General features: G+C 37.3%; 1 protein-coding gene across 1 annotated transcript; it reads left to right on the forward strand.

Annotated features, from left to right (window-relative positions):
- The first annotated feature begins 2,608 nt into the window (after positions 1-2,608).
- Positions 2,609-20,715, forward strand: CPB1 (carboxypeptidase B1). The gene is made up of 11 exons (XM_021536904.2): positions 2,609-2,679; positions 2,775-2,850; positions 4,444-4,568; positions 6,880-6,979; positions 7,427-7,528; positions 7,883-7,984; positions 10,291-10,401; positions 10,481-10,571; positions 10,976-11,178; positions 19,218-19,302; positions 20,528-20,715. The coding sequence occupies exons 1-11, from the start codon at positions 2,609-2,611 to the stop codon at positions 20,713-20,715; spliced, it is 1,254 nt and encodes a 417-aa protein (XP_021392579.1).
- The last annotated feature ends 892 nt before the right edge of the window (positions 20,716-21,607 follow it).

Below are 21,607 nucleotides of genomic sequence, written 5' to 3' on the forward strand. Positions count from 1 at the left end.
AGGATACTTCTGAAATGCTAACACTGATTTTTTTTTTTCCTTTTATCAGCCTGTGGGTAACCTCCATATGTTTTTCAAAGTGGAGTACCAGAGTAACTCCATTCCAAAAACTAAAATAAGAAATTACTACAAAGATGAATTTCAGCTGGAATGTAGCCAATTATTTACAGGGAATATTCTTTGTGAGTGACAGCATCATAGTAGGCTGTATTTTAATCATCTATAAAGTAAACAACTACAACAAAATTGCAATTGTTGACACTGTTTTTAGCTTCAGTTATGTTAAGTATAAGGCAAAATGTCTGTTCTGAAGGAAATTACCACACATTCTCCTTCTGGATTTTGCTATTTCCTTGATTACAAAAAAAAAAAAATTTCCTTCTGAATCTATTCATAGATATAGGTAATGCTCTCCTCTCTGTGATAGGCCAAGGTTTACTCAACCATGGCCAGCTGATGATGTTGGCTTGTAATCAGATGCTAAAAAGAACAGATGGCTTAACCAAATCTGATTTGCTCTTTTATTTATACTTATGCTGCCCCTTTATCAAGTACATATACAAGTATTAGACACTTATGCTATACAGTTAGAAGAACAAGACAATGTTTAGAGCTAGTTTATGAATTAACCTGACAAATATCCATCCTGAGATGCAAAATAAATCACTTAAGTAGGATTCCAGGTCAGTGTTTTTTTCTGATGTAGTCTGGGATGGAAACTGCAAAAACTGCCATTACAAATTCTGGTATTCAGTGATGCTTGCCAACTCAGTAGTCAATGCTGCATCACTGATTGTTTGGAAAAAAAAAACCTAAACGTAAAACCAAAAAAAAACCCCATCATCTCCAACTGCATGAATAAGGAAGCAATTTATTAAAAGTAAACTCAGACTTTGAAATCTGGCAATTTCTATTTCCAAAATGCTTCTCAACAGGGAATGATGACATCTGCAAATTGTTTGATTACTTTTCATGATCATCTATTATTGCAAGTTCTCTGCTTGATCATCTCCACTCTATTGTGTTTGCAATTGTCTTTATGGGATCAGATCCTTTTATTTGATACTGATATCTGTAGTGCTGATCTCATCATCATAAAATTAAAACTTCTGGAGACTGTGCAGTATTGTTTTGATGTTGTCAGAACAGCTCCTGATGTCCTCTGTCTTCAGAGGCTTGTCTCTCAGAAAGATTATTACTGGGCAAGAGCTTGCAGTGCTACAAATTAGGCCATTAATTGCAGCCTAAGTTTAAATCCTACGGTTTGGCAAAGACAGTTTTCAATAAGTAGGCCCAGTAGACTTTTTGACTCTTCTTTTAGGAAAGTATTAATTATGGGTCATATTGATATGCATGAATTGTACATTGATTTAAAATCATATTCCTAGCTATTCTGTATCTATGCTTTAGTGAAGTGACTCCAGAGAACCTCATAAAAAATTAGGTCTGATGCCACATTCATTCTTAAAATGCTCAATGATGATTAAATTTTCTGTACCTTGAAACTGTAACTACATCTTTTAATTTGAGATGAATTATACTATTTTTCTTAATAATTTTTCACATATTATGTAATACACAGTAGAGATTATCTGTGTCTGCACTCCTTTAATTTGCCTGGTTACTTAAGCATAACAGGAGACAGATCTGAGCTCATAAATTCCATTTTTTATTCATTTGTTCACTGATTCATTTAAAGGCTCCCTATCAAAAACATCAATCACATCAGGACACAGCATCAACAGATAATTAATGTTGCATTTTGTGCCAAGTACTCATTAATGAAAACTAAACAGATGCAAGAGCACTACTGCAAATACATGACTGTTCTTCAGAGTAGGTACAACAAGAAAGTTAAAAACGCTTTTGTATAAATACATTTCATTTGATTTTCTTAGTAAATTCCACAGTATTAACCTGTAAGATATTTACCTCTGATCCACACATGATGAAATTAGAGAATGTACAAGAATCAGCAGCTGTATCACATGCAGTATATATACAATCCTACTGCTTCTAGAAATTTCTGTCCTTTCAGTCCTGTAGACACCTGACTTAAATTTATTGAAGTGAGCAAAGAACCAGATCATTGCTTGCCTTCTCTGCTGGGGAAAAATTAGCTAAGTGGTATATCCCAATTGGTAGATTCCTCTTTGACAGTAATATGTCAAGGTCAAACCTATATTATTAAGGTAGAGGAACACTGTGATTAAGACCAGGCACACCACAACAGCATCTGATGGACATCTACCATTACACAAAGTAACAATAAAATATTAGAAAGTTTGTAATTCAGCAGCCACTTTATTAAAAAAAAAATCTAAATTCACATAAAACAGAAAGTAACAAAGTAAATTAAATTCACTTTCTCATATCAAGAGTTTATCCAGCTTAAACAGCAAGATTCTTTAGCCAGGCCTCTGTGAGACTTTCAGCTGTTTTCACAGGTGTAGAGGAAAACACAATATAAATAGTATGCGAATAAAACAAGGATAAGAGAGTAAACTATCAGGTGATCAGTAGGTTATTCTGGTGTATAACTGATAAAAAGAAGGTCAAAACAAGTTATAAAAGCAGCAGAAAAAGAACAGAAAACCTGTTTGAGAAAATGTGGGCACTCTTGGTTCTCATAGGTGCTGCATCTGTTTCTGCTCACCTGCAGGATCTTTCCTTTGATGGGTAAGAACAGACATTGAGTTTTACATCTGTGATTTCTTCTGCATGATCAAAAGGCTTTCAACTGTTTCAAATCGAATCTTTTTCTTCCCTTACAGACAGAAGGTGTTCCGTGTGATTCCACAGAATGATGAGCAAGTGGAAATCCTCAATTTCCTTGCCAGCATCATGGAGGTAAAGGAATAGGGGAAGTCATTATATTGTAGTTGAGGGAAATATTTCTCCTTTTGCTCAAATAACAGATACATTTTTTTAAATTGTACCACAGAATTAAAGATCTTGGTTTCATTCAAGTTAGCTGTATTGTTTCTTTGGAAGGAATAGGACAAGTTGATAAAACTAGAGCTATACAAAACATTCAAATACCTTTTAAGAAGTCTGGTTTACCCAATCTGAATGTCAAAGTGCCCATCAGAATTTATTAATAGAATAAATAAATCTTAAAGGCTGTATTCAGTATCAGGTGCTTTCAAGAATGTATTAGATAAATTATGGAAATTCCAATTACCAGAACTTTTACCATTACAAGCGAAATATTTTGCTCATGTAAGTATTCTAAAAATCTATACTCCCAGCAAAATGAATTTTCCTTTGGCCTCTTTTCTTCTCTGACTTTCCTTTAAAGCTTCCCTTCTCTCTAAGCTGCATGTTTCTCACCGACCTTGATGTAGATATATTATGACACAATGACACGATGAAAAACAACAAAGACAGCAAATGTGTTTTCAATATTTCTGTTCAGCTTTGATGTTGTAAAATAGCTGTTGGTGAAAAAGACACCGTTAGCTGTAGGATGAAAGGATGGTATTTTTAATGAAGTACAGATGTGTAGACCTATCATCAACAGGCTACTACAGCATGCTGGAACAGTTTTCTGTAGAACAACATACTATTGGAATGGTGCTGCCAATACTAAGGAAATTAATATATACCATACTTGCTTTTAAGTGTGAAATATCAAAGGATTGTTTGTTTTCTTTTTCTTTTAAGAAAAGATCCCTGAACTACCATTGTTATACAAAGCAGTCAGTCAGGACTGATGTAATTGTGTATTCTAGAACAATCACCTCATTTGATGACACATAATTCATGAATAAGCAGCCCAAATTTCTTTTGCCTTCATGAGATGAAAGGGTGAAAAGGCATCAGGCTGGCAACTCAGCTTTGTTTCCATTGGCCTTCAACAGAGTACTAAATCCAGAGGCTTGGATGCTTACTTCAGCAAAAATAAGTGAAGAAGCAATAACACTGTTGTTTGTCCACTTGGAATGAAACATCTTCAAAGGCACAGGTTCCTCATATCTACTTCAGTGATCTCTTTTAAAAGCCCTCATACAGACAACAGTCTTTTTCAGCTGATTTATGTAAAATATTCATACAGTTCACCCCTGATATTGAATTAATTTCTCTCTGACATTTATAGGCAAAATCCTGAGCAAAAAAAATGAAAGAAGCTGTAAAAATGAAAGAAGTTATAAATATAAATATAAATATAGTTACAATATTCACAATTCTGTCTGAATGCAAATGATGGAGACAATTTGTGAAATCTCCAGAATTCTGCCATATAAAATGCAGGGCCTAATAAAATCTTAATCAATTTCCATTTAAAATTTAGGTTGATACTTGTGGGAAGCAATGTTGAATCAGTGTAATAGGATAGGCATGAAATTCTATATATTAATCACAACGTCACCAGCACACATACACCAATCTAAAAAATTACAGCCACATGTATGTATTTATTTGTCTATGTATTCATTTCAGGTTGACTTTTGGCAGCCAGACTCTGTCACACTGGTAAGGCCAAAAATGCAAGTTGATTTCCGAGTTGAAGCTGAGAAGTCTTTTAAGGTTGAAGATCTTTTGAAAGAAAATGGAATAGAATATCAGTAAGTTTGTTCTCACTACTGTACTTTGAGTAGAAGTGAACTAAATACCATGGAGGGTGTGTTTGAGCTTTTCATATTGGTCAACTGATTTTCCTGTTTTAACTTCATCCCTCCTATGGATAAATCTACTGGGTTCAGCTTTCCTATGACAGTTCAAATGGACTGCTCTGCATTGACAGGGTGAGATGAAATGTTGATAGAGGGAAGAGACAGGAAGCAGAGATGCAGTACCAGAAATTTCCCTGAGATGAAAGCTCACTGCAGTACACAAGGCTGTAGTATGGATGGGAATAGAAATATTTCCTACTACACACAAAGTGCAGCAAAGGTCTAGAAAGAGCCAGAAAATACACCAGATGAGGGAAATGGACAGGGAACTGAAGCCAGAAAATAAAATGGTGAGCCTCAAGGGCTCCCATAAGCAGGTCACTAGTGAGTTGCAGAACAATGTCTAGGCCAAAAATATCCAACAGGTGAATACAGACAGAATACAGCTGCCAGGTGAAAGGCCAAGGAAACAGATTCCCAGGACAGCCTTGGGCTGACAGAAGTCGCATAGCAGATCCATGGCAAAGATGTCTCCAAAGGGAGAGCTGACCAAATCTGACTGCAGCACAAATGGAGTGAACAGAGCACACTGCCACATTGCACAACACTGGGAACACAAGCACTATTGTGGGTACCACTAATGGAAGAATAAGGAGAATAAAGAGTTGCATGACCCTATTCTTCACTTCATATCTTCAATCACTGGGCAAGTATTAACTGAGGATGAGAAATTCCCTTTGAGCTGGAGAGGCATGGTCTATCTTCATCTCTCCTTTCACTCCACTTTAAGTATTGCAGAATGGCTCTGCTCAACTTCATTATCAGGCTTCTTTGATGTGTAAAGCATAGTCTGTCAACATTATGTACTCAGACACTGAAAGTCAGTAGCATTTGATCAAGTTTTTTTATTATTTCATTTGGCTGAGAGTAGAGTTTTTGTCTCTCAGTCCCACTGCTGTTGTTACGAGACCAAACTCCTTCATTGGACATCAGAGTTCTCAGGATAACTTTCATGATCTGTCAATCTGTCAAGCCAGACTTAATCCATCCATAAACTTACTGGCCTCATGTCAATCGTGTTTGATTTGGATGCCTCTGCAGAAACAGAATCTAAAAGCACTCTAGAATAAATGGTTTTCAATAATCTCACAGTGCACATACAGTACCGGAGTCTCATTTCAGTGGAATTTCCTCTTTAGTGAAGGAGTTACTCTACATGTGTTAGTTTTCCTATAATATTCATTTATTGCCTCAGGTCCATGCACAAATCTTTTGATTGCAACAAAAGGCCAGAATGTCTGGAAGCTGTCCCTGAAAAACTTCAGTGGATTGTCCTTGTGACAGCCCAAGCTGTTATAATCCTTTTGAAGTGCAGCTGCAGTGCCATGACATCATGTCACTTGCAATATTTGTTCTGAAGGCTGCTGGTGCTTCACAAACTGGTCTCCTGTTCCTCTATCCAAATCACAAATGATCAAGGACATATCCTGGATGAATAAGATTTGAAAGAGTTTTAAGACAGGCGCTGGAAAAACAAGAGGACTTCATTTTTTGATAACCAAGGTTGAAATATAAACAAAAGGTCCTCAAGAGCATGCTCAGTGATAAGTTGTGCCTTTGTGTCAGCCCCAGGGAAAAATGAACAGGAGAGATCCAACCAATCCAGACAGGCTGTTGAGGTTTTCTTGAAATTGTGTTCTATTAACTAGCTCACTTCACATGCAATAAAGCAGCTTGGAGGATGGATAATGCCACCTGCAATAGAGCTGTCAAACCACATCTAACCTTTGGAAGCTTGGCTTGACAGGGAATTTCATCAGGCAAATATCTCTGGGTTGCTGCCTGGTTTTGAAACATTGCTGCAGTCTAACTGTCCTCCAGTATCAAAAGTTCAAGAAGGCCCTTTTCCTATTGACAGAAGCAGCTGGCAACATAAGATCAGCCTAGAACTCATTTTGAGACATGCTCTGTCTCAGCATTGCCATTTTTCTGAAACCAAACTGCTTCCACCCTGCAGGTTTGTTAGTATGGGAGTGAGGCAGCTGCTAATTGGCAGGAGCCTGTTGCTCCCTGGTCCTTCTTATGGCAAGGCTGAGGCAGGATGCAGGTTGAAACTTGAAACTCCTGTGTCTTATTTTCAACCTGCCCACCTTTCCTTTCCCAATCAGTGCAGCCCAAATGCTGGGCAGACCTTCAAATGTCTTACTTTCCTGCTGGATTGCTGTATGTTTCTCTTTACACTTTTCATGGTGCCTTCTTGCAGAGTTCTGATCGACAACCTGCAGGCTGCACTGGATGCCCAGTTTGACAGCCAAGCTCGTACTGCTGGCCACAGCTATGTGAAGTACAACGACTGGGACACGGTAAAGTCAAGAATTTACCACATTAGCAGCTTAGTACCTTCTGTAGTCAAAGTGCTTCCAGCCTTCTTCCCTTTTCCTCTTCTGCTTCATCCATTGACATAATAGTGAAGCTGAGATGCTTCACTATTAATTTCCTTTCCTTTTCAATATTTCTCCCATCTCCTCTGGTAAACAGCTCAATTCCATTTCCTGCTTCAGTTCTAGCTCTTCATCTCCTGTCATAAGACCCCTTCCTCCTTTTTTCACAGCCATGCTCATTTTTCCTGACATGTAATCATGGCCATGCAACTCTTCACATCTTTGCAGTGGCTGCTTGGCAATCTACAAATTGTATTAAATAATAGGGCACATTAGATTCTCAGAAAGACTGTTCTGGCTGGAAATATGCAAATTAATCAGTCTGGACCTGAGGAACAGAGATTTAGATTTAACCTCTTTATTAAACAGATAGCTGCTTGGACTGCTGATATTGCTGCTCAGAACCCAGACCTTGTCTCTCGTAGTGTAATTGGGAAAACATATGAAGGACGGCCAATGTACCTTCTCAAAGTAAGTGCCTCAATTTCTTTTTTTGCCTCTATTTACAGTAATATATCATTCAAACATACAAGATAAACTTTTAGAGACACTACAGGAAATAAATCAACAATGCAGACCAATTAAATAATTGGGGGAAGTTCATCAACATCAATAAAAATGAAATTATTAAGAGTATTTTTTTAGCTTGAATGTCATGGTCAGGTACAGTTGGGAGCACTCCATAGATTTCCATTTAAACAAGGAATCCCATATTTGTATAACGTTTGACTTCTTAGGAGGTCAGCAAGCTAACTGACTTGTTCTGCACACAATTTATTTTGTTTAAGCCTTGGGGTGTTGTTTTTGTTGTTGTTTTTTTCCTAGATGGGAAAAAGTGGTGCAAATAAGAAGGCCATCTTTATGGATTGTGGTTTCCACGCAAGAGAGTGGATCAGCCCTGCTTTTTGCCAGTGGTTTGTGAAAGAGGTCAGTAAGCTTAATGATGAAAAAATAATTTACAAAACCTATGTTTATGAAAATCTTAAATGAGAAGCAAGAGCTCAGGCCACTGCCTTTTTCCCTCTAAATACATGTCTGCTTGTGCCTTCTCCTCACCTCAGCGGGTTAAGGTGTAACTACTTAAACCAAATCTTTGTGCTTGGACCTGTAATCTTTCAGCAGCTTAAGGCAACCTGAAATGTGTCTAAGAGGTTCTGAAATGTGCCTAAGAGGTACTGACAACTACAACGGTTACTCAGTTTGTAAATTTTTTTTGCACCTGTAGTCAGAGAAAGGTGAGAGGAAAGCAAATTTGTAGTGCTTGAGTAACACTACAGACATAGCCATATTCTGTACACAGACATAAGGAATAAGAAAATTCAAGGGCACATCAGAAGGCACCTGAATGCACTTTAGAACAGTTGACTTGCTACAGTGCCAGGTGGTGGATTCCTTGCAACCTGCTTTACTCAGTAAGGCAACAGAGAGGTGTAAACCTACCTGCAGCTCAGCACTGAGGAAATGTACCCAAGAAAGGAAGAAGACTGTAAATAAAGCTCCCTAGGCTCCACTCAGGAAGAGGGAAATGCATATACATCCCTTTGAGCTGCCACCTCAGGCTGTACAGAAAGGTGCTAAAATATTAAACCATATTAAAGGAAGAGCTGCACAGGTGAAATTAGCTTCACTTCAGTCTGGGATACTTTAGGTCTCAAATTAAACAATTTTATGTCCTTTATAATTTCTTTCTCACTACCAATATAAAGCAGGTGGGGATTATCAAATGCTGCACAGTCATCTTCACAGAGACAGGTATATTACTCCTCAGATGGGGCAGATCAATTAATTTAGCAACTTACTGACTGAATCTCAAATTTTGTAATAACTTCTGTTGGAAGAGTAAGAAAAAAACACCAGCAAAACTAACCAAACAAATAAATAAAGCCACACCTGAAGTAGCAGCTGGAATCTAAAACCCAAGGAAAGGAAAGCCAATCTACATGAGCCAGCCATGCTGGCAGAGGCCTTGGTGGCAAGTACAATCTCAGTGTTATCAGACAGGGATGCAGTTTTGTGTAGGGAGCAGTGGAAATTGGAAGTGACATTTTCGTGGAGTCAATGGGGATATGATTTCATTAGTGCCTAATAAGGCTGCAGACAGTATGTGGTACCATTTTTCTCTCAGCAATTCACGTCACTGCAGCTGTCATTTTCACTGTCTGGTCGCTTAATTCATGGTTGTACCTGACACCAGCAGTGCCTCTGCTCAGTGTGTCCATAGGCAGAAGTGCTTTAAAAGAGCAGACCTTTGCGTATCATCAGAATTTCACTTAGGATTGCTTCTAGACACAAAAGTAAAAAAAATAGAGAAAAACATGAGCAACATGGATTGTTATAGGTATCTCAAAAGAGAAACCCACCCAGACAACAATAAAAAAACAAAATAAGCATAAAATAAAACCCAGGAAAAATTATTTCAAATTATCTGAAACTGCTTTTCTGGATTTTATATCCCACCCTCCTACTTGTCAGTTACAGGACAAAAAAAGCCTTTTTCCATTGCATTGCCCCTTGTTGCCCTTTATGGCTGTGTAAACAAAACATGGGTACAATACACTTAGAGCAAATTTCCATGATAATTGTATGGTCTCTCAACACTGATATGAATCTGTGAACAAGCATAGCAAGTGCCAGACCATGAACAATCTCCTGATATTGCAGGAGTTCCTGTTTGTTATTCAATATCTGTGTCTGGAAAAGTGCAGGGAAAATCTGTCTCCCTATGAATAAATGCATCCACAGACTTATGATTGGAAATGTGTTAGGGTGTTTCTTAGAAATATTCTCTATAATTGTGGTAGTTGATAAAATTTCTGCACAACAGATATAAAAAATGGAAATAATGATTTCTCATTCTCATATAAATTAAACTCAAACCTTTAAAGTGTTAGGATGTAGGAATATAGATGGACAGCAGTATTGTTCTGCCTGTAATCAAGAAGCTAGTAGATGGAAATCTCTTTCCAGTGATTTATTATTCTGTTCAAAATCAACATTCTGTCATCTTATAATTTATCTAGCAGTATAAAATGGTTTTCTAACAGCAGTGTGGTTTGAGTCAGTGCAAATCTAAGCACACATCAGAACACAGGGGTGCCATCTCATGTGCTGGAGTGACCTGGATGAGTTTTTCTACCACTTTCATTAATTCTTGACCCAGACCCAGGCCTGCACAGGAGATACACATCTGTGAAGATACCATCATCAGCTTTTTTCTACTTTTTTCCAAGTAGGCTGTGGAGACCTATGGAAAAGATACTGTCATGACCACACTTCTGGACAAGCTGGACTTCTACGTTCTGCCTGTTCTTAACATTGATGGTTACGTTTACACTTGGACAAAAGTAAGTGCATTCTTCTTTCTTATTGTTGGAAAAGTCAACTGGCAGAACTTTTAAGTTTTCATCTGTGATTCTGTTACAGGACCGCATGTGGAGAAAGACACGCTCTAAAAATTCCGGGAGCATTTGCATTGGGACAGATCCCAACAGGAATTTTGATGCTGGCTGGTGCAGTAAGTGTCTCCTAACAAGAGTTGCAAGTAATTACACACAGGTGCAATAGCCACTATACTTAACTATTGGATTTCCCCTACCTGATGGTCCAGCTTCAGCTTGAGTGAAGCATTGTGGAATAGCTTGTGTTTAATTTTTAGAGCAGTTTTGGGAAAAAAAGCATAATAATAAGTCTTTACATCCATATTCATGTTCTTCCAACTATGCACTCTGTAAAGGCCATATTTATTCATTGCTATGGGATGTTTCCCAGCATCTTAACTATGCCATAAAATATTCTTTCCTCTGATATGGCTTGTGTATTAGCAGAATTTCAAAGGCTTACCTATAAACATGTGTAACATGACTCTCCTAATAATATACTTCTTCATTAAGTACTCATTAAATTCACATTTCTTCTCAGCTATTGGCGCCTCAGAATACCCCTGTGATGCCACTTACTGTGGCTCTGCACCTGAGTCTGAAAAGGAGACCAAGGCTTTGGCTGATTTTATTCGTGAACATCTTTCTACAATCAAGGCATACTTGACTATTCACTCCTATTCCCAGCTACTGCTGTTTCCTTATTCATACACTTACAATTTGCCATCAGATTACGAGGAACTGGTAAGTCTCTTTGTCATTTTGACTTTATGAAAAGAATAAGCAAAAATCATCACTTGCTATTTAGGTACCTTTAACTTCAAGCAGTTTCTTTAACGTCTGGAAAGAATCCATATTGCCAGGTTTTGAAAATATTTTAGACTTAGCAAGTTACCATGATGGTTTCAAGATAGCTGAAGCACAGGATGAACTTCAGAGCCTTACTTAATTTCCATGTGCACAATGAATTTGACACAATATCAGTTCTGTGTTCCAGTCACACCATCCAGAAATCCACTCTGCTGTGCAGCACTCCCTCTTGCTGACTCCAGAGGCTGCTGTAGGTGTAGCTTTAATATTTTACATAAAAGCAGTATGGCCTGTAAGCCAAGGTAGCAGCTTGACAAATTGCAATAACTGTGAAGTAACTCAACTGGTATCAACAGCAGGCAAAGATCTCTGTCTACCACTTTCTACTGAACTACTCTCAGTAAAATGGTGAAACTCCTATTGGTACAAGGTCAAATCAAAGAGGCAGATCTTGACGAAAGTAAATTGAAAACAGATACAAAACATGTAAAAAGTTTCAGTTTTGAGGCCTTTTCCAAGAGGCCTGGATTTAAGCATAGACATTTTATTTAGAAGAGGAGACGATGAATGTGGTATTTTAAAGGACAATTCCTCTTTCATAAATTCCAGAGAAAAGCCACACTCTAATGCCATTTAAAATTTTCTTTTGATCCTTAAAAACAGAGTTTAAAACTATTAAATGTGTAAAAAAGCCTTACACATTTCATAGGCCAAGAATCAACAATCATGAATAATAAAATTACTTCAGTTCTCTGCATATTAGCAATTCGAATCTGTTGGCAGGGAAAACAACACAGCAAGACAAAACAAACACATTTTGATTCCCCCTCTTTCCTCGATGCTGCCAAAAGTCCAAGGCAACAACAATGTGTGTTGCTGTGCAGGTTTGACAGATTTATGAATGTTCCCAAATACATGTCTTGGTTCTGAACACAAACACAAACTGGGGCCAAGACTGAAGTTTCTTGTTCGATTTTTTTTTTAAGCCTAAAAGAGAAGATTAAATTAAAATTAAGATTTTTGTTTTCTTAATTTATATTCCAGGAATTTTGTAATTGAAATTATTTCAGGAGTGGTAGTAATATCTTGCCTTCATTTTTCACAAAAGCTTCATAATTCACACATTACCATTCAGTCTAAAGTAATAAGCAGCACTAAACACTTTAATCTACTTTGTTGTCAAGATCACAAAGCTCATACTTGTCAAAAATTTGCACGAAATTCTGCCCCCATTTTTTGAATGAAGAGTAAATGTGATGAAATGTAACTAAAAGTACAGTGTGTTTCTCACAGTATTAAACAGAGAAAGTACACTGACAACTCATTATTAAAGCAAATCCTAGCAGCAAGAAAGAAACCATCTCCTTTGCTAGATTTTAAAATACTTAAATTAAAATTTTATATTGTCACTGTTCTATTCTAATACATAGTAAAATTTAAACTTCCCTTTCCTGCCATAGAAGACAATTCTGCTGCTGCCACAAAGCATAAAAACTAAATTGCTCAGGAACACAGGACATATATTCCTCTTCAGCCATTTGATTTCACTTTGCATATTAGCCTTTCCAATATTACTTTACTCTATATTTTAAATCAGTCACACTGATACCAGATATATCCATTATATTCTTCACAGAGCAACCACAAATCTCACCACCATGACAAGGTGACCTTATGAGTACTTTTTGCATCTTAATTGAGGGAAATTATTTCCTCTGTTGGTGATCCCAACAGACAGCAGGATCCTAGAGGTGTTCAACCTGTGCAGTATCTGATTTTTACATGGAAAGACTTGTTGCCGAAAGTCCTTTTGGACAATGAGAACAGAGTATCATCCAATCAATATTACCTGTAATTGAGATAATTAAACAAGAAAGGATCTTACGCACTCCAGTGTCAGTGAATTAAATGGAAAAATTGACTTCTACAGGCTGTGTGTCAGGTTCACAAGTGCAGCTTTTTGGGTTAGTTCAAATAACTAAGATACATTCATTTAAGCTGTGACTAAAGAAAATTCAACATTTTCAATCAACAACTGTACTTGCTTGAGACAAGATAGCTACAAAAAGAGGAATTACTTTATATGACAATTGCTGTGTTTAATGTCTAAAAGTTCTGTCGAAATTTAGAATTTGGAGAAATGCTTAAGAATGAGAATCTTAACTTTTAATAGCTATTGTTTGGGCAAATAAAATAATCATAAATCATTTTCTAAATGAAGAAGCAAAATTTATAGTGCCATTATCTTATCTTAGATGTTATTTTTACCCTGACAGATCTAATAAATTAAAGGAAATATAGCTGCAATTTCTTATCTCTTTCAGTGAGCAACTGGACATGTGTTTAAACAAAACCTTGCATGTCTGCTTCTCATTAATAACATTTTGTATTTAATTAAAGGTAACATAATACCATGGGGCTTATGTCGCATTCCAGTGTCTGAGGTACAGAAGGGTGAAAAAAATGAGTAATCTGAGATTAAGGACACTAAATCTTCAGAAGAGAAAGGTCCAGAGAATGCCTGTACCTTCCTTCCCTGAACACATAGTGAATAGTGTGTCCTTGGGGCTGAAAAGACGTTTTCTGTTTACAGCCTCAAGAAATCACTAGAAGGCCTAAAACTGCTTTGGTTTGTCAGATAGAACAGGGAACTCAGAGAACCCCTCTGTGTTCTACTGCATTGCTCAGCAAATCAGAACAGCTCAAAGTTATTGTAACTGACTTAAAGCCAGGGATTTGAAATATCCATCAACCATGCCCGGTCTTGGGGTGTAAAATTTAACAAAAGTCACATATGTCCCTTTCTTCCCACAACCTTGCACTCTTCCCCTAAGATGCAAGAGAATCTGTGAGGTTATAAATCCCACAGTTCACAAGGATTTTCCCAAAATTTCTCTCTCTTTATTCAGGGTTGTTGTTTTGTGCCCCTAACCTAAGAGCTGCACAAAATTTTCACTGTTATCCAAACAACAAAAATAAAAACACCCAAGACAGGAAAATCTAGGTCAGGAATTTCTCAGAAGTTACACAATATTCTTGTGATGACACCCTTAAAGAAATATGTCCTCCATTTGGAGAATCACATCTTGTCTGCTTTGTAATCCTCTTGGCTCATTCTTTATTATACCCTGATGTATTGCCCTGAACACAGAATACACACTTGAATCCCTCTCCTACAGGGAACAGAAGCATTAGCTTTTCACAATAACAAAATAGGCTTGGCAAGACCAGTATCTCTCCACACCCCAAAAAAGACTATCTTTATTTTACTATTCACATTTTTGTCCTCTTGCAATAAAGAACCATGTATTTAATCAGACTTCTCACAAACAGTTCAGCCTATATTTTTTAATTACTTCATATATTTGCCTTAGCCTCCCATTAGACTTTCCTCATTTTAAGCAGACAAATCTAGTTTATCAGTTCTTGTTTGTATTTGAATTGGCTGTGAACTGTAGTTTGAGAGAGCAGAGGAGTGTGTATTGTACCCTTCCTTCCTTCCCAGTTCAATTCCATCTCTCAGTTAAATGCAGCGCCAAATATATGTGTGCAGCCAGCTCATACTCACTTACCAGATTAATGTAGGTGTGTTAGTACAGTTTCACAGGCTGCAGAATATTACATTCATTTACAACCCAAAATAATTCCTGTCTGTATTACTTGAATGCACACTGGCTGCATGACTTGTTGTTTTAACTCACCAAAATTCACTTTCCATATTGGGTTGGTCTGGCATTTCACTTCCTCTTGAGTGCTTAAAAGAGGACATATTAGAAAGTGGAGATATGCCCAGAGTCTGTGCAGCCTGCAAGACTGAATTTCAAATATATAGCATGACTGTGAATATCAGTCTGATTATTTAACTTAGTGCCTAGTTGTGAAGTCCTGAATATACTTAAGACATATGAAGACCTGTGGCTAAGAGCTGTTGGATAGCAAAAATCCTACATCTCAGAGACTCAGACAAGCCCATGAGGAGTTGCAGTCTTGCTGCTGTTGTATCTGCACTTTTGCATTGATTGTATTACTATGATTGTACTACTTGTTACATTAAATATTAAAAAGTCAACTGGGAAGCACAACAAATAGGAAAGTGGGCAGTAAAGCAGTATTTGAAATTTGCTTCACAGCTCTTCCACAAGATTTTACCCCAACAGAACTGTTATGTACTGGCAGTCTTAAAATTGTGAAAAGGATGTGTTTAGTAGTAGCATCTTCCAGATGAAGTTGATGTGTGAATCTGGCTGACAGACAAGAGTTTCCAACAGGTGTAGGGCCCAACTGAGTTGCAGTGGAAACCCTCTCACCAGGGAATAATTTCTTAAACACTGTAGAAACTGTCATAGAAAAACAAGCTTGTAAAGAAAAAGAATCATTCCACTGAAGTCCTTACTGCCTGGATTCCCTGGGGTCTTGGAGCATATGAGCAACAACAGAACAGTGAACTAAATTACACATCATCATGGACCCTTGAGGGGGAGTCTGTTTTTACTGGCAAAACAAGAAGGCTCTGAAGTTTCAATTCACTTGGCTAAAGCTAACTTAGCAAAGACACAATTTCAGCCTTTCATTACAAAGGAAGTTGAGGGTCCCTTTACTTAACAAGTAAAGCATGAAAGACCAGTGTGAAGGGAAAATAGTTTTCAGCCTTGAGCAAATCAGTTGGCAGTCCAGTGAGGGAAGAGAGCAAAGGGTCCAGTCAAGCAGTGAAAAGGCTTCTCTAGACCACTCTCAGATTGAGAGGGCAAAGGGAGTTGTCCACAAACAGCAGCTGCATATCAACATCTGTGGAGTGTTTCTAAATGGTCACAGTTTCCTGGCAAATCCACCCTGATGATACAAGAGTAAAATGAGGGAGATGAGATGCTCTCATAAAAATTACCTATTAACACAAAAAATATGCTTAGCCTGATAATTTATCTTGATAGTTCAAACTTCCAATGTGGTGAGAAAGAGATGCCAGTACCACATCTTTCATTAAAAGCTAATAACTGAAAAAAACCTAGGTTTGAAAGTTGTTAATTATATAAGATAATGACAACTGAGAACACAACTCTGCTGTGTCCCTGGCTCACGCACTCTGTACACAGATAAATGAAATATTGGTAATTGCAGTGTAAACACAGATGGGTGATGAGCACAGGAAATGCTGCCTTCTGCTGAAATGACCAGCTCTGAGAGCTCAGCTGGGAGTCAGAAGCTGAAAAGCCATTTCTGCTTCCAGTTACAACAGTATTACTCTGGAGTTACTTCTTCGACTGCAGGGCGCCACTTGTTTCTCTGCTACTATAAATCTCAGCAGCATTTTCCTTGCAAAAGAGGGATTCTTAACAGTATAAAACCCCAAACAAACAAACTCCAAACAAACCACAATTCAGTTAAGCTCATTACGTAAAGAGATGTAGAAAATCATTGAACAACAAAGAATATCCTCAAAGGTCAAAAGGAAAACAATGTTTCTCCTTGCAGGTGTATTCCACACAATTTACAGGCTTGAAAACCCAAAACACTTTTCACCCTTTTGGAAAACATTAGGCACTATTTATATACTTCTGCATTGACCTCCCTATTATTTCCTTCTTAAGGATTACTTTGAGTAATTGAGCTATTTTGAAAAAACAACCAAGGACATTTTCCTCATATTTTGTGTTTATACTCACAAGTATTTACTTAATACATATTATTCCTGCTGGTTTATATTATATTATTAACAAATTACATTAGTTACTATAAAGTTGAAATTTATTTTTCTACCTTTACGTTTTAGACTGCAAATCTAATAAGACAGTAAATGTTAGAGAGTCATTTAAAGGAAAACAAAAATATATCAAAACTTCTGATAAAGCTTAATTTCATTATGAAGTCATAAATGCTTAGGCATGTTTTTCACTTAGAGAGGGTCATTTAAAACACCACCTTTATCTCCAACCTGGAGAGGTTGAGGAAGCTGTTTATTTGGATTCTAGGCTCTAAACAGCTGGAAATCTCAACTGGTCTTTCTACACATCTCTGTTTTTACAACTTCCTGACCAACAATAAAAAAAATCCCTCAGGTAAAAAGATTTCCTGACATACTTTTTCCGGTATGTGTTCTGGTATGATTTAAAGCCATCACTTATCTGCTGGGTGGAACAAATGCCCTGGGTCAAACAGCCCCACAGAGCAGTTCTGTTGTTCTATTGTCCCTACTTTAGTTAACTAAAGAGAGCAAATACCAGTTACAGGTCTGCATATTGAACCAGACAATCTTTCCAAATTTTATTTCCACTTTGCATATATTTGAATAGAAGAAGAATCAGTTTACATTTAAAAATTCATTTGCTATTGAGAGAAGATTTGACTCAATCTCAGCTGCTGATTAAATGTGTGCATTATAAACAACAGATGGCTGAAGAAAACATGGCATTGCTAGCAGATAGCAGACTTCAACCTCTACAATTCCCTCAACATGTGTTAAAAATTATTATGAATTTTAGAAAAATCAATTTATTGAGGGATTAAAAAAGAGAGGAAAAAACCCAACCCAAACCAAACAAAAAAGAAGATAACGGGAGAGAGCTCAGCTACTCCAATTGCTCTGGATCCAAGATTGTGAAATACAGAGTAACAACATACTTCCTTGCAATTGCTTATCTTTGTGTGATAGAGAGGCCAGAAACCAAACCCCACATTCAGGCACAGTCAGTGTTATAGGTGGAAAGACACACTTTAAGTATGCTTTGGTTTGTTTTGTTTAAATATCCTTTGTATGCTAAAGGACCACAAATTTCTAGAGCAAACTCCCATAGTTCTAAAATGTTCAAAACCAAATATTTGGGAATGGGGAAACACTTGCAATTCTGCTAGAGAGTAGGCTGCCAGTGATAATGCAAACATGTTGTGATGTTGTATTTTAAAAGCTGAGAAAGTTCTCTCAGTTAACTAAAATTTTCTAAATATTGTCCAATATGCCTTTTTGAGTAAATCAGAAGAACACTTGAAGCATAAGGTTGAACAGAGAATATTTTACAATATATCTTCCACTGGGATGTGAGCCAGAGTGTAACCTACAGAGAAGGAAAGGGCTTGAGGAAATTCCTGGAATAGTAAGCCATTCAGCTGCAAGCTATAAAGAAATATATGGCAACCCATTGCTTATACTGAACATATGCTTTCAAAAATCATTCATATTTATCATCTGTTAGTAATAGTTTTCATGTTTTATTACCAACATGTTGTATAATGAAGAATTGGAAAAGCCACACGTTCCAAAGAAAAGTCTGTAATTTTCCTTAATGCAAACATACAAAGCTTCATAGTACTATTGATGGGCCTGATCCAACCCTCACTGAATCAGTGGGAGTTGAATGAGTCCCTCTGTGCACAGGAAATGAATTGAAATTAATGAGACTACATATGGTTTCAGGGTAATTTATGCCTTTTTTGGCTGTTAATATTTATAAGACTTTAATCTGTTTCCACTTGTATCAATGTTCAACACCCCTGACTGAGCTGACTCCACTCTGAGTGTATAGCTGCATGAACAGAAGGAAAAGAAAGGCTATTGTATGTTTGCAAGTTACTGTACCAAGTTATTACCATTCTCTAAGATTCTCTTATCTCTAAGTAAGGTTCCTTATTTAGTTTTAACCTTGCACAAGCTTCTTCTAAGTCTAGAAAGTGCTGTTACCTCTTGTTCCCTTATCTGTCCAAATCCCCCTAGACTGTACACCAGGCTGCAACAGACCATAGACAGACTGGACCACACTCCATTAAACCTCTGAGAATAAATGCTTTGCTAGCAAGCACTTTTCACAGCACCAGGACAAGCTGGGCCTTGTCAGCTACTGACACCTAGCCATACTGAAAACTCAACACCAATTTTCTAATAAAAGCTTCTCCAGCATGGCTTTTTAGTTTATAGACCAGTGTAATTGCTTAGATTCACTCAGAAAGTTTCTGAAAATCTGCATTTATCACTTCTTTTCTTACAGAATTCCATAGCTAGAGCTGCTTCCAAAGAGCTGGCCAGTTTGTACAACACTAAATATACATACGGTCCAGGAGCAAAAACAATCTGTAAGTATTGACCTAAATATACTGACAATCCCTGTTAAGTACTACTAGGGCTATAAAATGCAGTTTCCTAGTGATTCTTGTTCCTCTTTCTAAATAGTCCTCTTCTTCCTTCACATGCATATATGAAGAGGCATATGTGGGACCTGTCATTTCTAAATTATGGGATAATTTATTCCCTAGGGTCCCACGAAGTGGGTGACCCCTTGGAAAGTCAAGTGATGTAGCAAAATGTTTATGAATTCACATGCATAGCATGAATTCCTAAATCATACACAGCTCAGATTTAAATATAAAAACCTTGACCTGAGATTTTCTGCATTTCCAGTATCTCCAAGTCAAAGATGATGTGAGTCCTTTGATTCCACTATGTGATGTGAATCCTTCAACTACTCCAGCAACCCCAATTTCTTTTAATTTGCATTACATTCTGAGACACATACTAATTACAATCCTATTTGTAATGACTAATTATTCTACCCTTCTTGGGAACTCAGCTGTGCATATGGCCTTTGCAGTGCCAAAAGCCAAGTCGAGGTTTTCTCAGTATCTCCCCTATTTAAGACCTCTTGATTTACTTAAATATGGAATCTAATTCCTGCTTCTTGCCTGTTCCTCCTTCCTCAAATAATTAACCATCCCCTCCCAAACATTTTAAAAAACAGTTTTTTCCAATTTTTTTTTTATATTTTTGGAGACTCTTCCTTTAGAAACGTGTTGGTGATGCTGGGCAATTTTGGAGGCTCCTTCCTTAGCAAAAGAGACTGTTTTTATCATACCATCTACTGAAAAGGGAGGGTACTATTTGTCCAGCAGAAAAAGATAGAGCTGAAATCCCAGATTTGCAATTTTTTCCCATCTCTGTGAACCTCAAAAAGTAACTCAGTGAGAGGGCATTTGCTTCTTATACCAGGTGTTTCTAAACACCCCCACGCCATTCTCCTGTTCCTTAGACATTTCTCCCATGGTTTCCCCACAATAGTGACAAGGAAGGAGCAGTTTAGCTAGTTTACATTTGCTTGCACAAATCAGCTGGAACAAAGCTCATAAAAGGCCTAAAATCACAGCAGCTTTCCCATGAGCAGGATAAATCAATCAATTCACCGAATATTTCTTTTTATCTGTTCTTTCTGCATTCCTGGCTATGTGACTTGACTCCAAAGTATTTCTCATTTGATGTGTAGCCACTCTTTCCAAGTTAAGCTTTCTTTAATTTCTTTACCAACAGACCCTGCTGCAGGGGGCTCTGATGACTGGGCTTATGACCAAGGAATCAAGTACTCTTTCACTTTCGAGCTCCGGGACACTGGGAGATATGGTTTCCTTCTCCCTGAATCTCAGATAAAGCCAACCTGTGAAGAGACTTTCCTTGCTGTTAAATATATTGCCAACTATGTCCTTGATCACTTGTATTAGAATGTATTGTACTTGTATTAGCACTTCTATTAGAATGGAGTTCTAAAAATTATTAAAGTAGGTTTTATGCAAAGATGCCTTCCTTTTTTTTCTTCCCTAAAAATTCCATTTTTATTTCTCTATCTATACTTAATGTTCCTAAGTCATATTCTTAGTCCATTACAGGTCACTAGACCTACAAGTTTTTCAAGAGAAATTTTAGAAGTTCAAGAGAAATAAAATATTTTTATTAAGGCAATTGGCATAGTTGGGGGGGTTGAAAAAGGAACACAAGATTAATCAACCTAAGGTAAAGGTCTCCTTATTGATTAAAATTATCTTTGTTGATTAAAATTATCTTTACACAGAGGAGATGGGCTGAGCATTAGAGCTTATACAGCCTAACTGTTAACCAGAATGAAAAGAACCAAGTGATCCACATAGATGGACTTTCACCCAAATATTCATTGCCTCAATGACAACAGCAGCAAGGAGAAGCTCACAGCACATACTTTTAAAAATATATATCTGTGATGTGCTCTTGTGAATTTTCCCAAACCCACCCACCTGCCCCAACACTGAAAACTAATTTGGATCTGCAGTCACTGCTAGTCCAATATGGACTGAATTATGAAAATTATAATTACTATTAATGGCCAAAATTTGATATAAATCATGCTACCCTGCAGTTAAGGCTCTCACGCTCACTACAGTAGCATCTCCCAGAGTGTTCTCAGAGGCCTGGTACTTCCTGGGGCCCCACATGTTCCTACTGTCATGAGCGGAAGAATCATAAACAGCCATAAAGACTAAGTCTGGTGATAAATGAATATCTCTTTCTTTCATGAAAAGCTGTAGAGAATTATCCCCTCCCAATCAATTTTTCTGTACAGGTAATGTAGGTCTGATTGGG

Source organism: Lonchura striata, chromosome 10 (genome assembly GCF_046129695.1).
Source record: "Lonchura striata isolate bLonStr1 chromosome 10, bLonStr1.mat, whole genome shotgun sequence".
In the NCBI taxonomy this organism is placed as follows: Eukaryota; Metazoa; Chordata; class Aves; order Passeriformes; family Estrildidae; genus Lonchura; species Lonchura striata.

Bases quoted from the DNA above. Each gene is read 5' to 3' on its own strand.
- CPB1 (XM_021536904.2), top strand. From the start codon at position 2,609: ATGTGGGCACTCTTGGTTCTCATAGGTGCTGCATCTGTTTCTGCTCAC. The intron at 2,851-4,443 runs GTAAAGGAATAG...TATTCATTTCAG, and splicing joins TCCTTGCCAGCATCATGGAG to GTTGACTTTTGGCAGCCAGA. The intron at 4,569-6,879 runs GTAAGTTTGTTC...GCCTTCTTGCAG, and splicing joins GAAAATGGAATAGAATATCA to AGTTCTGATCGACAACCTGC.